Raw genomic sequence first — 26,808 nt, forward strand, 5'->3', positions numbered from 1 at the left:
GGTTGCAAACACCAGCTTCCAAATAAACATAGTAATAACTCATTTCTTTTACAGCAGAAGAGGAATCTCAAGCATCCACTTCTGTGGAAGGTATTGAGGGATTCCCCCTCCCAGGAGTGCCAAGGAGTGCCCGTCATTCTGCACATCAATTTTTACGTGCATGCTTTACTTTTCACGCTCTGACAAAGTGTTGACAGCTTTATTTTAGCTTTAATATCAGCAGTCTGAGTCAGTCCAGAATAAAGCAGATGAATGGTAACTCAGTAGAGAATATATGCCCTCAGAGGACAATAAATTGCATACCAAATAGGAAGTAACTTATTTTCAAACAATCCTTTCTAAACAGACTTCCCTTGCACAGAAAATCTGGTGGCTTTACCTTAAAAGCTACACAGCTTTGACAAAGCATCAGAAACTTTTAAAGGAAAAGAGAAATAGAACAATGAGACAGCAGTTGGTTGGACCTGAGGGCTGTGCAAACTATGCCATGATCTACAACACAACACGAATCGAGTGAAAACCAGTTGAGAATTAGCATCCTTGAACACAAAGTGCTTTAAATTCATTTTCTTGCAAAAGAGTGAAGTATTATTGAAAAATAGACAGAATGCTAGAAAGAAATGCAGCAAGTAATGAACTGCACTGAATAGGAAACATAAAAAGGAGAACGAAAAATAAAAAAAGACCAAGTTAAACCTAACAAGAGAAAGACAGGGGGGGCAGGGAAATAGAGAATTAAACTGTTAGGAACAGCATTAAGGTCATAAAACAGGGAATATAGGAACAGTAAGAAGAGAAGAATTTTGCAATGACTTTCCTACAATCTGTCATCATGACCTCTGACCCAAAAGCTTCACTTTGAAAAAACAGTTCCTGTTTATCTACACTTTTGCTCACTATATTAACAGAGAATCATTATCCATCTCAAAGTGTTAATAATTTCTGGAGGCTTCATTGCATTTTACATTGTTTAGATACAAATTCACTTGTTTCAATATTATGAAAAGAGCATTATTTTTAACATTCAATAATAAAGAAAGTTGGTTTTGTTGTGTGAGCTATTCCAGTGTCATTTCCTACGGTTATTTCAAAATCACTTACAAGATGGTTTAACATAAAAATGGGCAGTGAACATTTAATAATGTCTACCAAAAAGTCCATTTTTGCGCTGATCTTCTTTGCTTGAAGTACATTTTCTTAATTACTAGATTTCGGTATTGCAAAAAATGTGGTAGGATGTTGAGCAGTGATTTCAGGTAATATGTTTCTATTTAAGGACCTGATTGATTATAAATTGTATCTTAAAATCTGCTTAATTGTTGCTTTGCTATGGCAATTGCAGCAAAGGGACTGATCTGTCTATTATAGTGTGATAGTTTAACCATGGTATTGTGGTACCAAGACATATTCATTTAAGATACTCCAGCAAATCACTTGACAAAAGCTCCCTCAGACTGTCAGATAAAGCTCACTGACACAGCATGTATTTATTCAAAATCTGCTATTTTAACAAATAGGAATTTAGAATAAAACATCTAGTGTCTTAGAGGCCAATAGGCAATGCTGTTACTTAGTTAAATACCAAAGTTCTTCGCAGCTGCAAGTGCACTGAGAAAGGATATTTCTCCTACCTTATTTTTAAAATTATTCTAGTAAATTCTTTCTCACCAAGCTGGGCAGCATTCTTTGTACCCTAAATTTTATTTCTGCCTTGTATGGCTATTTCTATAATTTCAGATCCATTTCACTATTTTCTTGGTCATAAGCAAGAATGCAAAATATTGAAAATATTTTAGGTATCCACTAATTTTCTTCTATACAGAAAACCACTCTTAAAGCCTGATATGGTAATTTTGCTTTAATGTTACATGTCACTCTATATTTATTTTTTTCATAAACATATGGATTTATCTTTGAAACCAATCATAAAAGTCTGTAACTTTATGTATTCATACGCTGTGCATATTCTATCATTTGGCACACATCTGGGGTATGAACTTTATTGTGGTTTATTTAAACTGACTTTAACTTCAGCTTCACCACTTCATGCATTCAGAACTCTGATGACTCTGAAGACCTGTGTTTTTAAGCTTTTCTTTATTATAGGTATAAAACCTTATGTGGAAAGCTCAACATCAGAATCCCTCTGCTTATTTGAACTTGTAATATGAAAAGACTAGCTATTACTCAGTTTAATCTTTACACCATTAGTTGTCTGTGGGTTTCAAGCCATCTCTACAAAATTACAAGACAGATTATTAAACCCTGGCTCAAGTGACGAAAGATTGTGAATATCAAAAACTAATGCAAGCTTCCACGGTGCCAAAATTGGAGTTATTTGTCACTTGCAGCATTTGTGCACCTTGGCATAATGCAGCACTGACACATTGCTGACTGTCAGACTGACTGACTATCAAACATGGCTAAGTGTATCCAATAGTATAAGCTGGCTTGCCATTTCTAAAAGCATGAGATAAGTAAATGGTATCCATCAAAATGCAGTTTATCAGCATCTCAGAAATTAACCCTATTAACAGAAATCTTCAAGGCATGACAGAATCTGTGAGGAAGCAGCTGCAGCCAATAACTCAGCCTTGCCTGTCCATGCCTCCTGATTCTGTGTATTCCACCAAGAAGCTCGGTGGAAGACTAGAGTGCAACAAAGTCATGTCTGTTTTCTCCTCTCATGCAATTTGGTTGAGAAAATGACAATACCTCTAGTCAGTTGAAATTGCTCCAAAAATCACATAGCTGGTGTGAAACAAACAGCCCAAACAGAAATATGCTCAAATAAACTAATAAAACCAAGCCGCCAAAATGTTTAACTAGAAATGACTCACAGTGCTTGTGCCTAAAGCCACGTGGACAACACAATACTGTGCTCCTGCTCATACTCACTACGTTATTATTTGCCATGTGAGAGAAAACACACATTTTCTTTTTGTGAGCCTTCAGGTCTTGCAAAAAGATTTGAGTGTATGTGTTCAGTCACCTATTACTAACATGAAATATAAATGATCAATACTAAAAGAATGTGGTTCACAATAGAAAGAAAAAATGAGGGACAGCTCAGAATGTGCTGAATTGTTTATAGGAGAGCACCAGATTCACCCCTAAGAAGAGTTTAAATATGAATACTAGTGAAATGCAGCTGAAAACTTTAGCAAAGTATTAGGAACAGAGTCACCAAGTCCTGTCACAAAACATTACCTACCACAACACGAACTGGCTGGTAGTTGATACAATTGATATATTCATGCATTTAGGAAGCAAATGCTACAGCAGTAAAGAGAGGCTAGGACATAGTACAAGTATAAACTGAGGACAGATTTCTCTCATTAACCACTAGGGAATGGAGTAGCTGGAGAAGCTCCTCTAATGGCAGTTGGGAGTAATGGAAACAACTGTTAGAGGCTGTAAAATCTAACGTGTCTCTCAGAGCTCATGCTCTCATTGCTTCCTTCGTGAAGATTCACACTTTACTATGTTGCTAACCCTCAAAGTCACAATTGTAAAAGGCATATGTACAAGAAAGGATTATTAAAGATTATACATGTTTGCAAAGAACAAGAACAAACAACTAGATATTAATCCATTCACTTTGCTCTGTTAATTTTTTATGCCATGAAAGGACTGGAAAGGGCAATGTAAACTTTCACCTTCTATTCAAGCACTGCAAATCTGTAAGCAGACCTATTTATTTCCTGGAATAAAATTCTACCTCAGACTTTACCGCCTCTGTCACAGAAATTGGAACAAATACATTTGAATACACTGAATTCTGAAAAGCTACACTCAGAGAAACATATCTCACAGCCTTGTTATTGAAATAAAAGTGCCTATGTAGTAACTTCATAAAATTTGTATCTCATATGTTTTATCCCTAGCTACTGAAATTATATAAAAATTCAAATAATTTATAACTGTAGATAGTTTAGGCTAAGACACCAATGCTCCATATCTGACAAAATATATAATATTTTAAATATTTAAAGGAAATAGATGGTTTTAAATGAGTCTTTTGTGAACAACTTTTCCTTCATTAGACTGACAAAACCACAGTTTAAACCAGTACTCCCTAATTGCAGTTTGCAGCTATAGGTTTAGGTGCACACATATGGACATCCATAACCAACTGAATTCTCATGAAGTTTTTGTTAACTCTAGATCTTCTCCCCATGTTGCATGTGAAAAATAGTGAAGTGAATCAAAGCTGGGAGGCCAGCTCTTTTAGGATATAATACACTGAAAGTCTTGGCAATACCTGTAATACCGTTAATAATATTTTGCTAGAGCCTCCACACATATGCTCCATCACACAAATAATTTTCCAGAATTAAAAAAAAGAGAGAAACATAAAGATGGAAAGAGACAAGAAAAGAAGTCGTCAAAGGAAATCTTGAGCAACTGACTGAGGGAATTGTCCTTCCTGCCATGCATGAAAAAATTCAGGCAAGGACTAGATGGTCTCTAGAAGGTCCCTGCAAAGGAGGGTTCTGTACAACTAAACTCAGAACACTGCAAAAGCTTTTTTAGGAAAGCAGCAACATACTAAAGACAGTAGTGTCTATACAGATACACCAGAGATTTGAAGGCACAGACATTTCCTCTGTTTGAATATCCTAAGGTTAAGAAAAAAAATTAAGGAAACGGATTGTGTCAAGGAAAGATACACCCTGACATTTGACAGATAGTCTATGGTTAAAGTTTTGGTTTCAAAGCAAATTGTTTGTAAACAGCTGAAAATAATTCATGCCTTAATACTTTACCTATAGGCATTTATTTAACATAACATTTGCACAGGTTTTTGGCACACAGAAGTACCTATGACAGGCACTCTTTCAAATGCTATGCAAGGACATCACTTATAGACAGAAAAATCTGTGCTTATTCCTGTCTTTTGATTACCAAGTGATCTTTCAACAGATAGGAACTCTCACCTGAAGACATTCCACAAGTGCTTATGACCAAATTCTGAAGAACCTTTAAAGACTGTAAACTTGTCTGAGACTGCTTTAACCAAGTTAAGAAACGTCTAGCTAGCTTTAAAGAACATCAATCATATTAGAATCACATTTGCTTAAAAACACAGTAAGTAAACTTTGAAGCAATATTTACCTTCTGACTGTCATGTTCAAAAGTTGAAAACCAATGTTCTGCTGTTTTCATAAGACGCGTGAACATTGCACTAAAAGAGAACAACCCAGAAACTTGGTGTTAAATAATGGTGTCAATTACAAATAAGAGCAAATTAAATGTAAAGAAACTTGTTAAAACTTACTAGGCATCATGTTCCAGATATTCAGGATTCAAAAGAACTTTCATTTCCTCACTGAAAAAGGCAACAGTGAACAATCCAAATGTGAATGTTTATTTTTGGTCAGCATTCTCCATGTACTATTATGTATTTATAAGCCAACTTTCATATAAAGTGCAAATGAGAAAACTAGCCTTTTTAATTAAAAAGAGCAACTCCATTGAACAAATGAAGTCTTTCCTTTTTATAAAGATCAAAAACAAATTAGCTGCCTTGTCTGCACTACAATGAAGTAACCATCTAATTATTCCAAATAACAAATTACTGAATGTCACAATGTATTATTTGAATATGCTTGATCTAGAATAATTGATTGCTGCACAATCTATCACTGTTTATCCCAAACAAAAAAAAAATATGGTTACTGGTCAAATATGCAGTATCAAAACATTAATTTATTTTGTTTTAATAGCCTGTATTTTTATTGTACTTTAACAGCAATTAATCAGTGACAGCACCTCTTTTCCATCTACTTTGCTGCTTAGCTCTACTTTTTCAGTGGGGATGGAACAGAATGCTGTACATAACACATGGTTATTTTAAGTTGTTTAGCACTGAAGAGCATCTTCTAGGTAATTTTAGGATACCTAAGGACAGACATTGAATAAAAACACTCACTTGTAAATAATCATCTTAATGCTTAACTCTCTTTGGGCAGTCACGTTGTGGGGTACCTACAGAGGTTCTATTATACTGCACACATAATTAAATTTGTTTTTATTCACTGTTGGACTCCAGTGTGCAAAAAAAAAAAAAAAAGAAATGTCCTAAATATCACAAGATTTAAACCAGTTTCTTTTTTCTTTTTCAGTAAAAACAAAACCCTTACATATGGGGCGAGAATAAAATCAGATAACCATGTGATGCAATATTTTGTATGTATGAGTATGAATGCATGCATACACACATACACACTTTTGAATGAAATGGAGGATCAATAGGTAAACGTAATGTTACTATCCAGTCAAAGAATAGTTGGATATCACAACTACAGCACTGCAGGTGATGAAAGAAATATCAATCCCAACAATTTGTCTTCAATGATTATTTCCCCTTTACACATATGAGGAAAGAGAGTTGGTGGTAAGATGTCTACTCGAGTGGAGCTCACTAATCTGTCTACTCTCTGCAGTGACAAAAACAAAACCACTTCTGACAATAAGGATGAGGTAGAATGACAGGTAAGCTTTGAGGTTAAAGTTTTCCTTAGATTTCCTGTCTCCCCATTTTTTCATCAGCCAATATCTGTGAAGGGGCCAATGTCTAAATCTCAGAAGCTGCAATAGGAAAGATGAAATAAGGACATTCCCATCAAAGCAAAGGATGCAATGATTTCTAATATTAATTTATGAATTATAAGCAAATAATTATGATGCACATATTTATAAGCTATAATTCAGCCAACTTATTTTTAAAGAAAGACAATTTTTATACAAATAAAACACAATGCTTGCCTTGGTTGTGCAGCTTCACTGGCATGCAAAAAAGCCTGGTGGTCACAATGTAGGATAAAGACAATGGGAGCTAGAAGTTCATGCATGCCCTAAATAAAAAAGAAAGAGCAAAAGTATATTTAGATTTTCCAGTCATATAATAGTTGCTAATGCACAGCATAAGGCAGACAGCAATATTAGGTGCAGACTAACTAAAACATGAACATTCATTCACACTGTTAACAGAACGGTTTCATAATCAATGGCTTTTATCTTAAATTCTGATTAAATCCAAGTGTTTATTCTTCTATAATATACAGAAACAAGTTAGTCTCCCTTCTTCTAACACAACACACAACAAATTGGCAATGGTAGGCAACCCTGCACCTGGCAGTTTACTTCAAGATCTGTGTTCATAAATATGAATTTTATTTATGATAATTATAATAATGATCTACAGTACAGAGATCTGCAATAGAGAAAAATTACAAAATGTAAAATTATTTTGTATTTTATAATGTTCCAAAACCATAGATAAAAGTGTAACACTAGGCTCCAAAAGAGACAAGGGTAGCTATTTGGGAAAGAAAATGAAACTTTAATTTCTAAAGACATGGGAATTAAAATGAGGTTTTGGGTTTTTTCAGTTCTCTTTTGGTTTTTCATAAGTTGTTATGTCAATATTCAAAATAAACTCATTAAACACAATGCATACGAGACCTGGTACTGTTCCACTGCAGAATGCTACTTATATATGCAATCTATATTAAGATACAGAAAAAGCACAGAAATAGGCACGACTCAGAATAAAAAACATGGGTGGGCAGTTGAGGGCTTGGGCTGGCATCAGAAGCATGGCTGGGTCACCCAGGAGAGCTGGGATCCCAGTGTTGGGACTAGGACAGCAGGTAAGAGCTATGAGAGCCCTAGGCTGGGGGAGGCATCAGCCATACAAAAGAAGGGAGGGGAGTCCTTTGGTGATGGAAGGGATGTGGGATGAAGGATCAAGATCTGTCCATCTGCCTCTGGACACAATGATCATTCTAATGGGAGGGAATTCCTGACCTCTGCCCAAAACCACCAGTGACAGCAGGGGCTTGATGCCAAGTGTCCAGGCTACCCCTGCTGGGCCTGGTTCTGGATGGAGTCCTTGCCCACCTGTAGGAAGAAGAACCTGCTGCCAGGAGTGCTCCAGTTCAAGGGTGCAACTATTTCATCAAGTGGAGCCTCAGCCCCAAATCAGGGAAGTGCTCTGGGCAGACAGGGGCTCCAGGAAGACTATCTCATCCATCCTGCTGCAGAAGGAGCACTGGCACTGGTCCACAAGCACATCAACATTTCGGGTTGCTGTCAGGAGTCAGATAACAGCTGATGGGTCCCCTGAGCTGTTCTACTTTTAATGGGTGCAGCTCCAAGCTGGGAAGCCTCTACACTTGCTCTTCCAGTCCCCTGAGTGACGGACAGACATGAACACTGGAATTGTTACACGCTTGCGAGCTACCCTGCTGCTTTGCTGGTATATCAGCTGACACTCCATACAGCACCTGAGAAGTGTCCAACACCAGTAAGTTATCTTATCAGCTTCCTGTGTACTGAACAGATTCATTAACTACCAAAACCTTTGAACTTGTATTACATCCCTTGGAAGTAATGGGGATTTTCCTTATGTGGTCCCAAGTGACCCAAGATGTAGATGTGAAAACCCTCACTACGTCATTACCTATTTTGAGTATGCTTGGATAGTTTTTGCCAATTTTGACAATAGTTTTGACAATCTCTCTGTATGCCATCAACAGAAATTCTAGGAAATTTAATTTAAATTTTTTCAGGACTGAGATGACTGTTAAAACCTCAATGGCAGGGCTGAAGTTTGGATGTTTTCTTTCCCTTCCTATTTCTGAACTACTTTGAAAGATGAAGCTTAAAGAGAAATTCTTTTAGGAAAACCAAAATTGACCGAATATAGCCATTTGATTTCAGAAGCTGATGTAAAACACCACAAATGGGTTAGATTACAAATTGCCAAGTTTAGATTTCTTAAAATATCGTGGTCATATCAAAGGAGAAATGTCCAGGATTAGACAATACAAAAGTGGCAAAAAGATTGAAATAACCAGGGTTGTACTTTCACACATACAGCCCTTGCTTAATTAACGGTTCTGCATCTAATCTTTTATTCGCCCTGATATAGTAAACATGAAATAGGAGAAATGGAAATGCCAGAGAACTTGACTATCTAAAAAACCTACCACCTAAGCTGTAAACATATAAGCAGAAGAAAAAGAAAGAGGACATAAAATAAGAATTAGTTATAAAAGATGAAAGCACATCACACATTCTTCCAACATAATAATATATCAACTCCATAATAAAATAGAATCATAATGTGGCTGCCCACATATAACAAAACCAAAACAAACAGATGATGAAATATCAGGATTTCAAAAAGATACCTCTGATCTTTCAGTTACAAGAGTACTTCAAATGTTTAGAGATTTTTAGCTTGGCAAGAAAAGCTACCAGTGTAATATGCATACACATATTTTTTCAATGCTACAGTTTACTAAAACTCTTTAGTGTTAATAAATAAGTTGACAGAGCTCAGATAATTTTATGACACTTCCTAGCTACAACAAAATATTGATTTCATAACGCAGTCTATGGTTTAGAAAGAAAACCAGAATTATAGCATTCTTACAATGACAAATGAATCAATGCATTTCAAAATTATATTGACTTCTCTAAGGGCAATCAAATCATGAACAAACAATAGTTAGCCTAGTGATTTAGCTTAATTTTCACTATTTCCTTTCAGTGTCACTAGGACCAGAATTCTGTCACTAGTCTTACAGAAGAGCTTTAAGGGTAGGGGTAGCTTTTTTATTTTCTTAAGTACAACAATACACTATTCTCTTTACATTTTACCTTTACAGCTGTTATTTAAAAATTCAGTGATCCCAGGGAAGATTTTGCCTTTAGAAACTGTAACATAGCTCCACAACATTCTACTCCATTAGACTAGGGATACAAATATATTTTTATTCATCAAAGAAAACGTTCCTTCACACTGGCCAAAAAACCCAGAAACCCTACAACAAAGAAAGCTTGCATGCATATATGCATATTAAACAAACATTATTGATTGCTTCTTGTAATGCTGATGCTATGTAGTAGTTTCAACAGAATGTTGAAAGTATGCAAATTGTCAAGGAACTACAACTTTTTCCAAGTATTTTGGAAGATAACATTGGGTAGGGACAGATGCTGACAGACAAAAATATCAGCTTTCGTTCATTGACCAAGTTTTATCATTCTAATGGCAATTGTATCTTTTGTATGTGGTCATATAAGCAAGGCAGAGGAATTCTCATGGATGACAACAGGACCAGTCCCCATGATGGAAACTGCATATGAAGACAAGCTCCTTAATCTGGGCTTTGTATTCAGGTCACTGTGGAGGCAACAACTTGGAGATGATCTGCTACTGATGAATCAATGGTAACCTTCATTATTTGCTCAAAAAAATGCTAGGCTTGGCTGTAGTGGAAATAATAATAATAATAATAATAATAATAATAATAATAATAATAATAATAATAACAAGAACAACAACAACAACATCAACAATAATAAACCCCAATAATACTAATACTAATAATACTAATACTAATACTAATATATTGTTATTGTTATGGGAAGTGGGGCATGAGTCTGGTAAAAACACTACACCAGGGAGACTGATTACTAGGTAGGTATTTGAGAAGAGAAGGAAAAAACATTCATTTGACTATAAACCATTTCTTTTCAGCTAATTCAGAGAAGGGTAATGATGGTCATGAAAAAAAATGTTATCTAGCAAGAGAGGAGCACAGGGACAAAATGTAGGATCTTACTAACAAGCTAAAAGGAGGATTATTTTTTAAGAAATCCAACCAAACAAACCAACACTTTTAAAATGAGGTGAGAAAAAAGCACAGCTCCTAATAAAAGTAACACATGGCCAGAACAAAAGAGGACAACCAGAATCAGTTACTATTTTGTGGACATGGTGCAGCACTGCAAACTTGGATGACATACTGAACATGCTTTGAGAGGTTAAATCAACAGTTTTTCATGATCCAAATTAATTTAATTTTCTGCACTTCCTTTCCTCTTAATCCTGTAGCAATCCCTTCCTGGAACTACCATGCTACTGATGCACACTAGTTGAAAACAGAGGTAAAGAAGTTTTCTTTGTCAACAGCCTGTAGGCTCACAAAATTGAACCTGTTCTTTTATCTGCCTATGTTCATTTAGCCCACCAAGCAGTCTTTATTAAAGCTGAGGCATCAGGCAGTCAAAGTTCATTAATACCATTTATATAATCTCTGCAGTTTCAATTAACTCAGCAAGACATTCTACTACATGATAACAGTCTCATTAATTCAATAAAATCCCATAACTATTAACAATATGGTCTATGTTAAACGGGGTGTCACCTAGTAGAAAATAATAGCTTTAACAGCTTGTGATGAAACGCAGTGCTTTTTTTTTTTTTAAATTTGATCTGGCTAAATATTCCATCCCTTTATAGAAAGGTATTATTTCTTGCTAAAGAATCAAGAGGATTTTAAATATGAGCAGAGGGTAATTAAGTCCTTTTAAGTCATATCAAAGAGTAAAATAATACTTCTTGTTCAATAAATGATAGACTAAATTAGCTGGAATGTGTTCTTCCATTTCCCTATCATCAGTACTCTGGCCTATATTCACTAGAAAGAGAAGGCTGAATACTACTAAGTATTTTTTTTTAGCAGTGCCCTTCAAAATACAGCTCCTAGATCTCATTTTTATTGTTCTTATGCAAGACTATTCCTTGCTCACAGTCTGTCAAACATGAGAAACAACCAGTTGATAGATGTTTCATACGTTTGATAACTATATAGTCCATTTTTAAAATAATCTCTAAGAAATTCTCCAGAAGTAAGTGTTCCTTCAACTCATATGGCCTTTGTTTCCATGAAACAACCCTATCCCCTGGCTTGAGGACAGGGTGCTAACAGACTATGCCTGAAAGCATAGATTGTTTTATAAAAATCTACACATTTACTGAATCTCTGTATTTTTGCCATGACAAATTTTCTGTCTACCTAAAGTAGGCTTCTCTACAGTTTATCCTTGGTCCACGCACACAGGGTATCCCTCGGTTTGTCAGTCTCTACTCAGCCTACAGATAACTGTGTGAAGAAATAAATACAAATATGCTTCACTTGATACTCTGCATATTGGTCTTGCTATATGAATACAATATTGTGTTTATAGTTACTTCAAAACCTTCAGAACAAATGCTGAATTAATTAACTTACTAACTCTGTGGATGCAGACTTAGTCCAACTCAGGCTTTCTTTACCATTTTATCAAAAATGGTTTAAGCAGACTCCCCTTCAAGTAACTCTGTAAAAGTTACTTATCCTTCATTCAAGAGGATTTTGTCAGCTGCATTGTACTTGGACGCTACAGGGTTAGATAACGATCTTTTTGCTAACATACTGCATGGCTTTAGCACTTTGGGGAAGAACTTAAAATATTACATGAAACTTAAAATAGTAACCTTGGTCTAAATTTCAGAGTCACTATGCCTTTTGTTTATTTACTACCATTTTACATCCTGCTGTGTACTTTCTTTACCTAAGCAGAGAAAGCCTTTCTTTGTGTTTTTTCTCTCTTAACCAATGACAAAGAAAAAGATGTTTATAAAGAAATTCAAAGTTAGAAAACTTAGTAACCTTAAAGAAAACAACTTAAGGTACTGTGTTATGAGGAGAAAGCATATGCTATTCAATGAGCTCACTTACCAACCAGCTGACAAGCAGCTCTTTGATTACTTCAGCATTATGATACAACTTCAGATACAACAGAGCTACATTATTGTCAAACCATATAGAAAATGTTGAGTCAATGAATGCCACCTGTACAGTATTTTCATTACCTGTTTATAAAGCAACTGCTCATTTTCTCTGGCGTAGCAGAACAGAACATCTGTAAGAATTTTCCTTACATTCTCTTGCTGGAAATACTGCATTTCAGGAAAGCTGAAAATGAAGCAATACAGCAAAAGTAAACAATAGAGTGCAGAGAATGCCAGTTGCTGGTCTTCTAAAAGGGCTTTTAGGTAAGAGCATCTCCCTTGTCTGCTTTCCCACTGCTCTGTGCTGCTAGAGTTAAACACTTCTAGCGACTTGTTACATTTGTTTTGCAACTGAAATGATGAACCATGTTCTTTAATATACACCACTCTGCTACACGGGTATGATGATATCAGAGTTATATTTCAATATCTAATTCCTTTAAATCTCATTAAAGCTAGACATCTGCAAGAATGACCATAATGGAAGAAATGGAAGAAAGGATTAGATTGTGTCAGAAGACACAGATACACAAGGGTTCCGTATTTCTTTAATATTTGAAAAAATATTATAATTTAATGACAAGATTATTTAAATATCTCATAATTGACATGAAAACCAGTATCCTAAAACTGAGTATTTCTTACTGGCATCTGTTGCAATACAACACAATTAGACATCTCACTGTCTTTAGCAGCTATTACAAATAAACTTTACAGTTATAAAATAATCTGTCTGGGCAAATAACCAAAGTGAACCAGAATGAAGTGGAACATGTGTGAGAATAAGGAAAAAAGGCTTCTGGGAAAATCCTGTTACATGCATACTGGAAAATGTAAATGTTTCCAGTCTGCAACTACTCTGAAGCAATTCTCACCTGTGCATCCTGCTCCTTGACTGTTGGAGGTAGGAAACAGAATAGTTAAGCAGAACCTACTTAAAATTGAAATAAGTGCAAAAACAAAGGTGTTTTCATTGCTACTGAAGAAGCAACTAGATGGCAAAAAATGTTTCATAAAGCAAATGCCCCAAAACATATTGCTCCACAGCCATACAGAGCAATATAAAATACACAAAAAAAAAAATCTGAAAGGGCAGAATACTAAAAAGCAAGGAAATTGTGAAGCTGGACAAAGAAAAGCAAAAGAATACTTAAAAAAGACAACAATGGTAGGCCTCAGGCTAGAGTGCTGAAATAAAGGTTGTAGTATAGTCAGTTTTAGAATTAAATCACATGGTTTGAAATGAGATTTCTTCAAACAAGTTTCCCAGGTCTGAGCTACAATGTTATACTTTAGACCAGATGTATTTAAGGCTATTGTAAAGGCTGTCACAGAGAAACAATATGGGAAATTAGAACAAATTACTTCAGATAAGACTATTAACATTGCTAATCACTGTGGTCATCTCACAGAGGTGATGACAGGCAAGCACAGAAACAGAAATATTAAGGCTAGGAAAGTGCTTTGAAATCCTTTGATGAAGGAGCTAAATCAAGAGCCAAGGCAGAGAAGACACCGTGGCTTAAACACAGTGATGCTGAAATCCTGAGAGAGGCACTGGGATGAGAGGTGTAACATTTTCCTGGCACCTGGTGGAGGTAATGGTAGACCAACATTTGGAAACTTGTGTGCAGTTGTACTAATCACATTACTGTAAAGGAAGGACACAGCTGAGACCAAAAGTGCATTATAGCAGATGGCAATCGACATAATTCAGGGGTTTGAAGAGATTATTTCTGAAGGACTGTTATTCAGGGCTGCCCTGTGAAGTTTAGGAAGAGAAGACTAACAAAGAAAACTCAAAAATACACAGAGATATCTGTGAGGATCTAGTAATACCAGAGATTGTAACAGAAAGGATAATAATGAACTCAGGAATAAGCTGGCTGAAGTATTAATTATAGTAAATGTAAATAGAAGAGATCATGAGGGAACTATCAGTTCAGGATGGATTTTTATGGAAAATATAATTTTATGATTAAAGCTCCGTTTTAAGAAATACAGTATTCTCAAATCAGTAAGGTAAGAATGCTTTTCATGAACATAAGAATGTTACATTTAATTACATCTCTGAGAAAGCCTGCATTAAGGACATGGGAATTTTCCTAAACTGTTTTACCACAACTCTACAATGAAACAATGATGCATTCAGGTCTCAGCTTCCTAAAAGTGAAGACCAGCCTGAGTCAGATATAGCTTTTTAAAATACTCCTTTAGCTGATTTAGGAGCACCTGCATCAGAGGCAACCAGAATTTGACACATAAATTTGAAGAAGCAGGCTGGTAAACAAATAAATGGATGCAAAAACAAATTTGGTGGCAGACAGAAATGTCGATCATAATCAATGGATTGCTGTTCCTTACCATCTCTTCCACATACTTAGGAAATATGTAGCTCTCCAGTGGCTTTTCCACTGCTGTTTTGATGTTGGCAATTTTAAAATTTTTTTTTTCTTATTTGGGGATGGAGATGGGGATGGAACCCCAGCACCCACCACTACTCATTTTCACACACTTTCCATCATTCTAAACTGTGACTGTTACTCCTGAAGCAGAAACTAAGTAGACCAATATATAAAAGTACTACTACAAAAGAGAAGATATTGACTTGATCATCTACAGGGAATGCTCCCTAGGTATTTTAGTTTTTTAAAATACTGGAGAGAGAAAAGAAGGTAATGAAATCTAGCCATTTGCAACACTAGATGTACACTGTAATGCCAACAAGTAACCTGGTATTTTAATTTGTGTTAAATGCTTTTGCATCTGCCAATCTGCTGATTTCTATTCCTGCAGAATATGTAAAAAATGTTTTAAAAACATTGATCACTAATGAGTTGGGACTAACTTAACAATATCCTTTCCTACTTGCAAATATTGGAAGCTGTTATTTTTATGTAGACAGTATTTCTATCACCTGACTTGAGGAAACTAAAGTTTTGTTAGGTACTGGTGAGCTAAAAGCCCTTTATAATTACTGAAGGAAACTGTACCTCTCCAGTGTGATTCATCAGACAAAAACTGTATTTATGCCTTAGGAAGAGATGATTTGTGTCCTAGAGTTCTACGGGTACACAGACTCTAAAGCATGGTTAACCCAGATGAGAGTATCTAGGCTTCACAGACCCAATAATTAGGTGAGATAAGGATTCTCAAAATGCACAGGAGCAAACACACACGAACAAACTTTATTACAGCCGCCTTTAGATAGCAAAATCCTGAAGTTTAAACCAATACCAATTTTAGGAACCTAATTCTAGCCACTTTTCCTGTTTATTGTTACTACACTTCAGGGAATTCTAACAAAAGCATTATAGAGTAATTTTTTCACTGCTTTGATAGCTGGAACTCTGGTTTGCTACTCTGTGTGCAGTTAGCATCACTCTCTACAGCATTTTATACTTGATGCAGTGGGATGATGGAGGACTGAACTAGATGACAAAGAATATAAAAACATTAATTAAGAGACAGCAGCTAGAAAGTAGTGATTATGAAAATTTAATATAATAATTATTTTAACCTTAATAAAACGCATTGTAAACTAATGATTAATTTTAAACTTTTAAAATTCTAACTCCAGGGATTTATTTAAAGATTGTAAATAAAACCAGAGGGGTTTTACATTATAAAGCCACAGAATGAAGAACTTACTGCTTCTTAAAAATAATCATAGTTTACAAATAGATACGTAAGTATATGTAAAAATGCATACTATGTTTTATGATTAGACAAAAAAAGTGTACATATGAAATGGATGTAGCTTATCAAATACATTCATGTCACTGATAAAGTTTGCTTTTTCATTGCTTAACTTATTTTGCTATTGATGACACAATATATACTACTATTGTTTCAAGTACATGTAATTTTGTATAAATGCATAAATGAAAATTTCTTTAGTCACTATTACTGATATTAGTGAATACTACTCTGCCATTTGCCACAGTGAGAGCCTGGAATTTGTGTGTATATACATATATATTTAAATAATAATCTTACATCCACCATAACCTCCATAAAACTTTTCATTCTCCAATTATAGTTTAGATACATATATATTTTAATCTTAGAACATCCTGAACTGTTTCCTTTAACAAACAAAAAATACCATCTGTTGTGAGAATGCACATGAAAGTATACTCAGATTTTAATTATACATCTCATGGCAAAATACATTCAAGAATGGGTCTAGGGACGGACATGTAAAATATTCGAAAACCAGACTGCAATGATTTCTTCTGCATGACTTGGTTCCTGTAAATGAAAATGTGTAAGCTTGGGATTTGTAGAATCTATGACTATCATCACATTTTTCAAGTTATAAGGAAAAATATTTGCAGTACAGTAAAATATCAAATGGTAGCAAACCAGTAATTGAATTTAATTATATTTACACATTACTCAATGCTTACACTCTGAAAAGAAATATTTTCAGGAACTGAGTGTTCTAACTCAAACAAGTTTCTAAACAGGAATGACCTAAGGGCCAAGAAGATGAAAACATAATCATAGTAATATCAGGACAAATTTTAAAAAGAATATATGACAAATAAAGCTAGAATAGTGATAAATAAAAATAGAACCTCTCAACTTCTATACGAGTGACATTTCCCTTACTAATTACAAACTGCTTTTTTATTATTGATTGTATTAAGTGTTGAGAATTAGAAAAGTAATCTGTTCGATCTTTCATTATGATCATAATTTAAAGATCTTTCAGCTTCTCTTATGTTCTCTTTGCTTCATACAGAAGACTACATTAAATTTCACAAGTAGTACACCTCCTAATATCTTAATTTAGAAGAGCTTTTCTTCAATGATACCAATAAATCTCCGGGATTTAATGTTCAGCTAAATTGTCTCATTTTTTACTCCATGTAAGTTGTATTTTTATACATTTAATGTATGTTTCCACACATTCATGTTCAACAAACCTGACATTTACACTAACCAAAGTCAAGAAAACACAATATAATATATACCACATAAAAATGCAGAATAGAAGTTTATATATAGAAATTTCTCTTAAAGAGCTACATACGTTCTCGTCACATCTTGTTCAATCATTGCTCGAAGCTCTTTATCCTGGAAAAATTTATTCCAAAGACTCTGAAATAGGAAAAAATAATTGTATGAAACCAAGACTTCTACTGATACTTAAGGCTTATGAACTACAAAGTACTGCAAAGTACTGTATAAATATTGACAAATTAATCCTCAACATTCCTGGTAGACAGATATATCAGTATGTTCTGGGAGATAAAGAATGTTGGTGATCAGCACAACATATCTGAGAAAGTCAGTTTGGATCAGAAATAAAAACATCCAAATTCCTGGATCTCTGTCCTAGGCTCATGGCATTTGCTCACTGGATGGCTGCAAGTTTGTGAGTTACTTGTTTGGGTTCCAGAAAGAATATTTAGAATGGCAGATTAAAGTCAAACTTATCAGAACCAGCAAATCAACTGAAAAAAATTAAGTTGTTCACACAAGGAAAAAGGTCTGTATCACTGGACTGCACCATACTTCTTCTATAAATGCATGGACTTTAATTGGAAGCTGCTGAAATATCCATAATAAGAAATTGTTTGGGAGTTTGTTTTAGTGGAGACAAAATCATATAAGGAGTGTATGATAATCAAATACCTATTACGAAAACATCATCATTCTAATCCACTCTGAAGACCAAAACTGGCCATTCTAAAAAAAAATTATGATAGGAAAAGCCAGAGCATTTAAAGCTCACTATCAAAATAGAAAATATTAAATAAAAGAATCTGACGTAGATTTAGGTTCTTCTGTAGCTATGCTTAATGACCATTTTCATGATTTCTCTTTTGTGTCCATGCTTTGCTTACAAATATGTTGTAAAGCTAACTGGAAAGAAGTCAGAAAATGCTGTTAATTGTATGCTCCAGAAAAAGTATTGGAAACTGTATTCTCTACTCTAAAGGGATGGTAGCTTGATCAAAATAGAGATGGAGCAAAATTTATAGCAGTCTTCATGCAGGTTAGGTAAGTTTTCAGATAGCAGCAGCACCAGTGAATGTACAATACTTCCACAATTTCTTGCCTCCCAGTAAGCAATTCTTTGCCATGTTAGCTTATGCTCCACAGAAAGAAAAGAGAGAGTAAATTAATGCTATCTGCGGGAGGGAAATAAAATAACAAAACTCCATATTAATTAGTTGCTATAGTTGTGTTACAACTCAGAAAAAAACCTAAACTTCAAAAATATTTATATCTTTGATAATGTCTTACGTACAGTAAGTATCCTTTTAATTCACAACTCTTTTCGTGCAGCTACACCACATTTTGGAACCCCTCTGAGCCTGCTCCCACCCTGGCCCATCGGAACAGAGGAAACAAACAGAAGCTGCATTGTGAAAAGGAAGGAAAAATCAGGACACAAAATGGGCGCAACATTAAGTCACAGCAGACGCTCAAAGGCACTTTGTTCTTCAGTCCTATGCCTGATTTGGTCAGTGGCTTTGTTTCATAGATTAATCCCCTGCCACATATTCTGACATGCTAACCTTTGTTTTCTACATCTGAAAGACACCACAGGCAGAAAGCAGGTTGAGCCACTGTGTATAATCACAAACTACAGCAGAAATGCTTTACATCTTTTACATTTGACACAACTTTCTCTCCAGATGGATGCAAGAATAGTTTGATGATGTGCACAGTCATAACAGCTGCAGAGCTCTCTCCTTCTAAATTAAATAAGGAGCACAGTACCACTCTAGAGATGAAGTATGGGCTTCTGTTTGTGGACAAAACAGGAGTAATATCACCAGAGATATCTGAAACAGTCTTTTCAGGTGTAAATCTCTTAAGTGCAGCCAAACAATTTATTTTCATGGCATTAAGTTGTTTTAAAAAAATGATAAAAAAGAATTTTGATGGTAACAATGGTAACATAATTAATAGAAAAGCTTAAAGACATGTGTGATACAATTCTTAAAAGCTTTTCTGGTATAACAAAATGCAGTAAAAAAACTGTCCAAGGCTGAACAATCTTCCAGAGGAGAGTATTTCATTGTTCTGTTAACAGCATTCACCTCATATTGAACGTTTGAACACTCCTTAAACTAGAGCCACTGAACACTCCTTAAACTTTGATGTATGAAATGAAAACATACAGTGATAAAAAAGCGTATCAGTTAAATATAGCCCAGCACCGATTTTCTTTTTTTACCACAGCATTCCCTGAATGAAACCCTAAAAATCAGAATATGAACCTGGAAATGGGCATTTCCAGTTGTCCAGCAGAAGCTGTGGAACAACTGTTAACACAAGTCACAGTTTGGACATTTAGGAGGGAGATTTTAGCACCTGCCATTTTGCCTACTTCAGCAAGAACTCACTTTTGTCAGTATGACGATGAGAATTTTAGTAGCATGTGTTGGGTTAACTTACCCCCTCGTCCTGAGAGAGTGGGTTGTTGATTATCAGATCTTGCTGTCCTGCTTTCCGAGGGTTTGTAATGTGCTAGGTAAAAACAGAAAAAAAATTAGATCCTTTCCTGTTATGCTATAAATGTCTATGCCAAAGTATGAGAACCTATTTTGTACCAACTTACAATTTCTTTGATCTTACTGTAAGAAGTTCTTAAGTCTGAAGTGGTTTTAATCCATTGACTTCTATCTTGTGGTAGAACATCCAGAAATAACTATTAGCAAAACAAAATAAATTCATTAAGTTTCATCAGTTTTACACAGCTTTTCAGATAAATCCTACCAGACAGCATAAACCACCCCAGAAAGAAAGAGAAAGCAAAGAGCTATAAATATTTCTAGGTTTAGTGCATTTTAGTCCACGAATAAGTAGCTAGGAACAACAGCAGTTCTATGGGGCAAAATTAAGCATTAAAGTCAACTGAAGCCATGAACTCAAGCTTTGTAAACTGCTACAGATACAGTAAAGCTGATGGTGACTTCCAAGGCAGAAACAAAATGGAAAGATGTGAAAAGAAATGTACAAAATCTGAAGCTAATTATGTAACACTGATGACCTAATGCAATGTGTTTAAAACGAACCACAAACACAGAGCAGGACCTAAGCACCGAAGGATATACCCAATGCAAGAAATGAAACATGCTCTAGAATTCTGCAAGAGAGCTAAGAGAGAAAGTTTTGCAGAAAGTCCTTGAGAATGCCTACATCTCAGTTTTTTCATGTCTCTTTGAAAGGGTTAGAAAGAAACATGCAGTGCAAAATACTATTTAACTGCAATTGAGGCAAGGAAAAACCCCAGCATTTTCTTGCTTTTTCAATGTTTTTATTTGCACATTGTAAAGTGTTAAGAAAGAGGAGTACTAACAAACAGAAGTTCTAACAAACAAAAAACATTCCTAAATCACTAAAAAAAAAATAAAATTCAGAACTTAACAACAGAGCCCTAATACATATTGGGACAAGCAAATAAACCCTGCCTTATTTCTAAAATAAAACCACTCCTTGATTTAATTAGTAGACAGAGAAGGACTTGATGTTTTTGTTAGTTCAGGGCTTTGAGTTATGGCCTCCTAATTTAGAGACTTAAAAAGAAGCAAACTGGTAAAACAATGCAGGTGGTATAGATTCACTGGGCTTGCTGAATAAAATATTTGCATTAACTTTAAACTAGTACAATGCTACGTATATTTCAAATTTCAAACTTCCTCTTTGTTTCATTCATATATAAGGAGTATTTTAAATTTCTTTTAATAGGTCTCTGTGCCAAAATGATGGTTCAGAAATTCCAAGTGAGTGAATTTAAATGATCAGCATTAACACACAGTGATCCTACTAGAAAAAAATTCCTCTACTATCAGAGCTGGTGCACAACAGAAGACTTGATGCCATTGTAAAAAAATTTGTTTGGACTTTTATAGAGTTACCCCGTATTACCTTGCTTTCTTTCTCTCTTCCTTTCCCTGCTACTTAAAAGAAAAAAACAACAAAAAACTCCCGAGGAGCTATTGTGCTTTTGGAAGACCTTGCTTCCCTCTTCATCCAGTCCTCACAAGAGGGATTGGTCTTCACTTTCTCATTTCACTGGGAAAACCAGCTAGCAGAAGTATCAGACTGATTTTAAAGCAGTCCCAAATTCCACAAAACCATAATTTTTTAGACTAACTTCCTATCTATTTCCAGTGCATGACTTCCCTGCACAGATACTGAGAGGAGAAATGGCTGTGTGGCTCAATTCTAAACATATCACCAGCACAAAGATACACTTTCCTAGGATTCTTTTGCTATTACCTGCAATTCAGCTTTAACGCCATTTGATGTGGTTAGCAAATGTCCAATGAATTATAAAAACGAGTAGGAAAACATTGGGATGAAGTCTCTTGGAAAATTCATGATTCTTTGCATCAATAATCTTCCAGCGCATCAGGTAATGTGTTGATATATTGCAACCACAAACTGTAAATAAATATTTTCTCTTCTTACCTTCCAGCAAACACTACGGAACCTGCTGCTTCTCAGCTGCCCATTAATCCCCTTCAGCCGTATAGTTGCCAAGTAATTGTTGTTTACAAATAGTTCTTCCCATTCTTTACTGCAAAAGCAAAAGGAATGAACATTTAAACAAAAAGAAAGCCTTAGCTGATTTAAGGACTATATGACACTATACAATTTTGGATAAGCAGAGGAAAGCAAGTTTTAAAAATGTATATATTTAGTTGTGTACCACTTCTAAACGCATGGCTGTTTTTTTGGACACATTTCTTCTTTGGATTTAATGAATATGTAGATCGCTATAATTATGCCAGCTACTGAAATTCATAATGTCTATGGAGGCTATTCCATTTCCTCTAAAATGTTGGTACTGCAGTTCAGTGAATAAACAAGAAAAATGAATATTAATATAAGCACATTCATGTTTCAGCTGTAGACAAAGAAGTACCTATTCCAAAAATATGCAACAGAAAAGTACACTGTTGACTGTATTAGCTCTTCACATGACGTATTTGCTTAAATGAACCTTCTTTTCTTCTTAATGTCAAGCTGGGCAGTTAAGCATCATAGAAGATGACTTTCTTTAACATTTAGTGCTATTTACTATTGAAATCACTCCTACTTCTTTCTACATGATCAGTTTTAAAATTTTAACAGGTGCTAGGAAATTTAAAAAAACATCAAAAAATTAAAAAGCCTCACTGTATAAACTGTTAAAGGCAAGCTTGAGTACCTTGCAGTACCTATGGCTGACTAGATAAACAACCTAAATATGCCTCCCAGGCATGCAGGCACCAGGGGCCTAACACCTGTGCCTCATTAATATACAAGTAAATCTGCTCTACTGGGAAACAATCGGAAATTAATTGTCCCAAACCATCTACTGAGTTTGAATAAAAGAATTAAACCTATATTTCCTGCAACTTCTACTGAAATGAATCTCAAGAACAGCTGAAGCCATCTGATATTCTTAGTAGCCCACAACTTGCTCACAGACTTTCTGCAGCCACTTCAAAATACAAAGGGCAATTTCAAGGTAAGGAGCTGGGTTATGTGCAAGGAAATGTGTTTCAGATTTATTTTCAATGCATGTCCTTAAGGTGAACATCTCCTCCTTCCCCTGTCACATGGGAGACTATTATTTCTCCCTGGGAGACCAAATGAAATCAGGAAGAGGGAAACTACTATTATGACTCCAGGCTAAGATCTCACCACATTTACTCTGCTAAGGAGGGTCACAGAGTGGGTTATACTAAATACCAGCAAACTCTGGTTTTGCAAATTGCCCTAAATATATGCAAGATGAAGTTAGATAGTTTTCAGCCTTTTAAGCTGAGTTGGGAGAGTGAGTTTTTTTAAACAGAATTGTAAAATATAGCTGCTGAGAACTGCAGAGGAATGGACTTGGCAAGCCAGGATTATGGTCATCTTGCTCTGTAACAGGAGCAAGCTCATGATTCATGCTGAGACCAGAAGTCCTGTGTTTGTGAATGCACCACCTTTCAGCTAGGACCATATTCTTAAAAAAAAAAAAAAAAAAAAAAGTCTTTACTTCTGGGTCTTGATTATTAATTACTTTGAAAACAGAAGGTATTCTAGATAAGAGCAAAGATGCTTAGAGCAGTGTTAGACTGCAGGGTTTAGGGTTGCCTTTAGCTTATCCCAAGTGGCAGTACCCCCAGGTGACCAAAAGAGCAGCAAGTCATTCCAATGGTATGGAGCAGCTTCCTTCATTCCTCTCAAATCCCCAGTCTCCAAGTCAGAAAGACTATCTGGTCATTTTTGTCTCCATGTCTCCCACACATCCTCACCTTCTGCAGGGAGCTGCCTACGATTGTTTACCGTGATTCTGTCTCCTTTAAATACAACGTATGGTATACAGCAGACACAGCTTGAGGAAAATCTGGGCCTTTCTTTCACAGCCACTTATACTTCAGTAACTACAGTATATTATGGTTATCTAAATAACCCTCCTGTTTCTATCACATATAATATTCTTCATTTGCCATTGTAAATTTTGTAGCATCATTGGCCATTATAACTCCTGCCAAGCCGCCTCCCTAAGGTAGCTATGTTTCAAGAGTGCCACATTCCCCTGTGCACACAACAGGTCAGACTCTGAAGCTTATTCACATTGTTCTGCAAGTGGATGACATTCCCACAATGTCTTTGAAAATGCCAGTGTGTCAGCTGAGTTAGCAAAAGGTTTCAACCAGTGCAACTGTGAAAAGAAAGAACAGAGAGGAAAGAAACTCTTCAGGTTATTTTTCTCACCAGCTGCTGGAAGTGATTGCTACACAGTAAGAAAGTAATTTCAACACTTCTGAAATTGTATTAGTGCAGATATTATGCCTTAAAAAAAAAAATGTAATGCAATTCCAAACACGTTTTGAACCAAATTACTTTTAAAACCGCCAAAAGAAATTTGGCAAGATTGTATCTCCTCTGCATTCCCCCTTGGCTGCTAGGATCACAAAAAAAGTTATAAGCAACTGAAAAAGAAATTACTTGGAAGCTGGAATCTGCATCGGTTTTAGTAGAGCTGAATGATATTTAAAATCCTTTCTGAACAGCATTCACAAATTCATTTCTCAAGTATTTGGAATGAAGGCTAATAAATTAGGCTTTACAATTCTAGAGACTTTTAATAGTGGTGACACTGTTTAATATGAACAAGCAATCAATTCTAAAAAGATAACATTTAAAATTATATAGCCCTACTATGTAAAATAATATCTAAGAGCCTTGTTAACCCAGGACTGCAGAAAACCCACCGGTCAACATGAAATTAGCAATGAAGATTGGAACTCAAGTCTACCATATTCCATTTGCTTCACTTCAGTGAAGGACTTCAAAGAGCTAATAGAAACCATCTAAACTATGAATAATCACATGCATTTACTTTTAATCAAACTAGAAAATTAAATGTATGATCCTATGTTACACCACCTGTAGACTGTACAATTAAAGGCAAATGTCAATGTTAATGTTTTCTGATTATTTTGTAAATATTTTTCATTTTAGATTCTTGAGTATCCTGTCTAATGAACTATTGTGCATGTTGTAAAGTCTTCACAGTAATAATAAATACATATAATATAAGACCTTGTTTGACACTGGCCCAATGCCAGCCACCCACCAAAGCTGCTGCGTCAACCTCCCATGCCACAGCTGGGCAGAGGAAAGAAAAGAATTGGTTGAGATACAGACTGGGAGAAAACACTTCAAGAGCAAAACAGCCTCAACCTAAAGCTGCCAAGTGAATTTACTACTAACAGAGTCAGAGGAGGATAATGAGAAGTAAAAGAAGCCCTTAAAACACCTTTTTTCCCCCAACCTCTCACTCCTTTGCACCAGCAGCGCAGAGACAGGGCATGGGGATTTGGTCTGTTTGTCATCCAAGGTTTTCTTCTGCTGTTCAGGGAGAGGAGTCCTTCCCCTGTGAGGCCACGGTGTCCCTCCCATGGGAGACAGTTCTCTGTAAACTCCTCTGGCATGGATCCACACTCATGAGCAGCAGCCAAACTGCATTTGCTGCAAACAAGAGTCCCTCCCACAAAGTCCTCCCAAAACTGCTGCAACATGGGTCACTCTTTCCATGGGTTGCAGTCCTCCAAGGACAGGCTGTTCCAGCCTGGAAGCAGGGGCTCCCTCCCTCCACCTGGTCTCCCACTGGATCACATCCTCTTGCAGGAATCCACCCGTTCTGGTGTGGGCATCTCCCCCACAGGCGGGTGGATCCCTGCATCCCTCGCGGATTGCCAGGGGCTGCAGGGGCACAGCTGCTTCACCACAGTCTTTACCATATTCTGCAGAGGAATCTCAGCTCTGGCTCCTGGAGCAGCTCCTGCCCTTCCTTCTCCACTGACCTTGGTGTCTCCATATTGTTTTCTCTTACATGTTCTCATGTCCTTCTCTTCTCTAAGAAAAACTGTGCATGTGCCACTTTGATTTTCTTCTTAAATATGTCATCACAGAGGCATTGCCAACATCTCTAACTGGCCCAGCCTTGGCCAGCACCATGCTCATCTTCAGAGCCATCAGGGACTGGCTCTGCTGGACATGGTGGGAGCTTCCAGCAGTTTCTCACAGAAGCCACCTTTGTGACCCCCCTGTTACCAATAACCAGGCTGTGCCAAACCAGTGCAGACCTGAATGAGAAAGAAATTATTGGAGTAATAGTTCTTTAAGAAACTTAATTTCATATGCGTTATCACTGCTGTCCAATGTAAAATATCTACTGGCATGAATTAGGGAGAGTTGCATTACTTCAAAGTGGGAAAAGTGCTCAATATGTATGAAAGAAAAAGCAGGCAAATCAATGAAGGGTTTAATTCTGCAGGAATTGTTCATAGTTCTCATCTGTTCCTTTCCATCTTTTAAAACATGCACTTGTCACAACCACAAGAGTTTAAATTTCTCTGCCAAAGAATTGTATACTGGGGTCTGCTCTAAGACACACAATCTCTTTCTTAGGAGGTTGACCTCTGAGCAAACCATATATAGAAGTCTATTTTTCTTTCTCTTCTACAGGATATGATTTGTGGATATGATTCTTGTTAAGGCAATTACAAGCATCAGATTTTCAAATACAGAAGCCTGAAGTTTGGAACAGAAATGTTCCTCTCAGTTGACTGTCAGTAAAGATCACAACAAGCAGGACTTTACACCAGAAAGTCTAAGTAAAATTCTGCATGCACTTAGATAGCATTCCTGAAAAG

The 26,808-nt window shown here is 35.9% G+C and overlaps 1 protein-coding gene across 9 annotated transcripts in view; it reads right to left on the reverse strand.

Moving 5' to 3' along the window:
- The window catches only part of TBC1D5 (TBC1 domain family member 5), a 311,934-nt gene that overhangs the window by 119,981 nt on the left and 165,145 nt on the right, over positions 1–26,808 (reverse strand). For all 9 annotated transcript variants that reach the window (XM_064413964.1, XM_064413959.1, XM_064413950.1 and 6 more), the window contains 8 exons: positions 22,079–22,187; positions 20,223–20,312; positions 20,060–20,131; positions 17,679–17,746; positions 12,719–12,821; positions 6,772–6,860; positions 5,282–5,332; positions 5,119–5,188 (listed from right to left, as the gene is read on the reverse strand). In XM_064413964.1, coding sequence (XP_064270034.1) covers positions 5,119–5,188; positions 5,282–5,332; positions 6,772–6,860; positions 12,719–12,821; positions 17,679–17,746; positions 20,060–20,131; positions 20,223–20,312; positions 22,079–22,187 — 652 coding nt within the window. The remainder of the gene's footprint in view (positions 1–5,118; positions 5,189–5,281; positions 5,333–6,771; positions 6,861–12,718; positions 12,822–17,678; positions 17,747–20,059; positions 20,132–20,222; positions 20,313–22,078; positions 22,188–26,808) is intronic.

The sequence above is a fragment of the Passer domesticus genome, chromosome 1 (assembly GCF_036417665.1).
Source record: "Passer domesticus isolate bPasDom1 chromosome 1, bPasDom1.hap1, whole genome shotgun sequence".
NCBI classification, from domain to species: Eukaryota; Metazoa; Chordata; class Aves; order Passeriformes; family Passeridae; genus Passer; species Passer domesticus.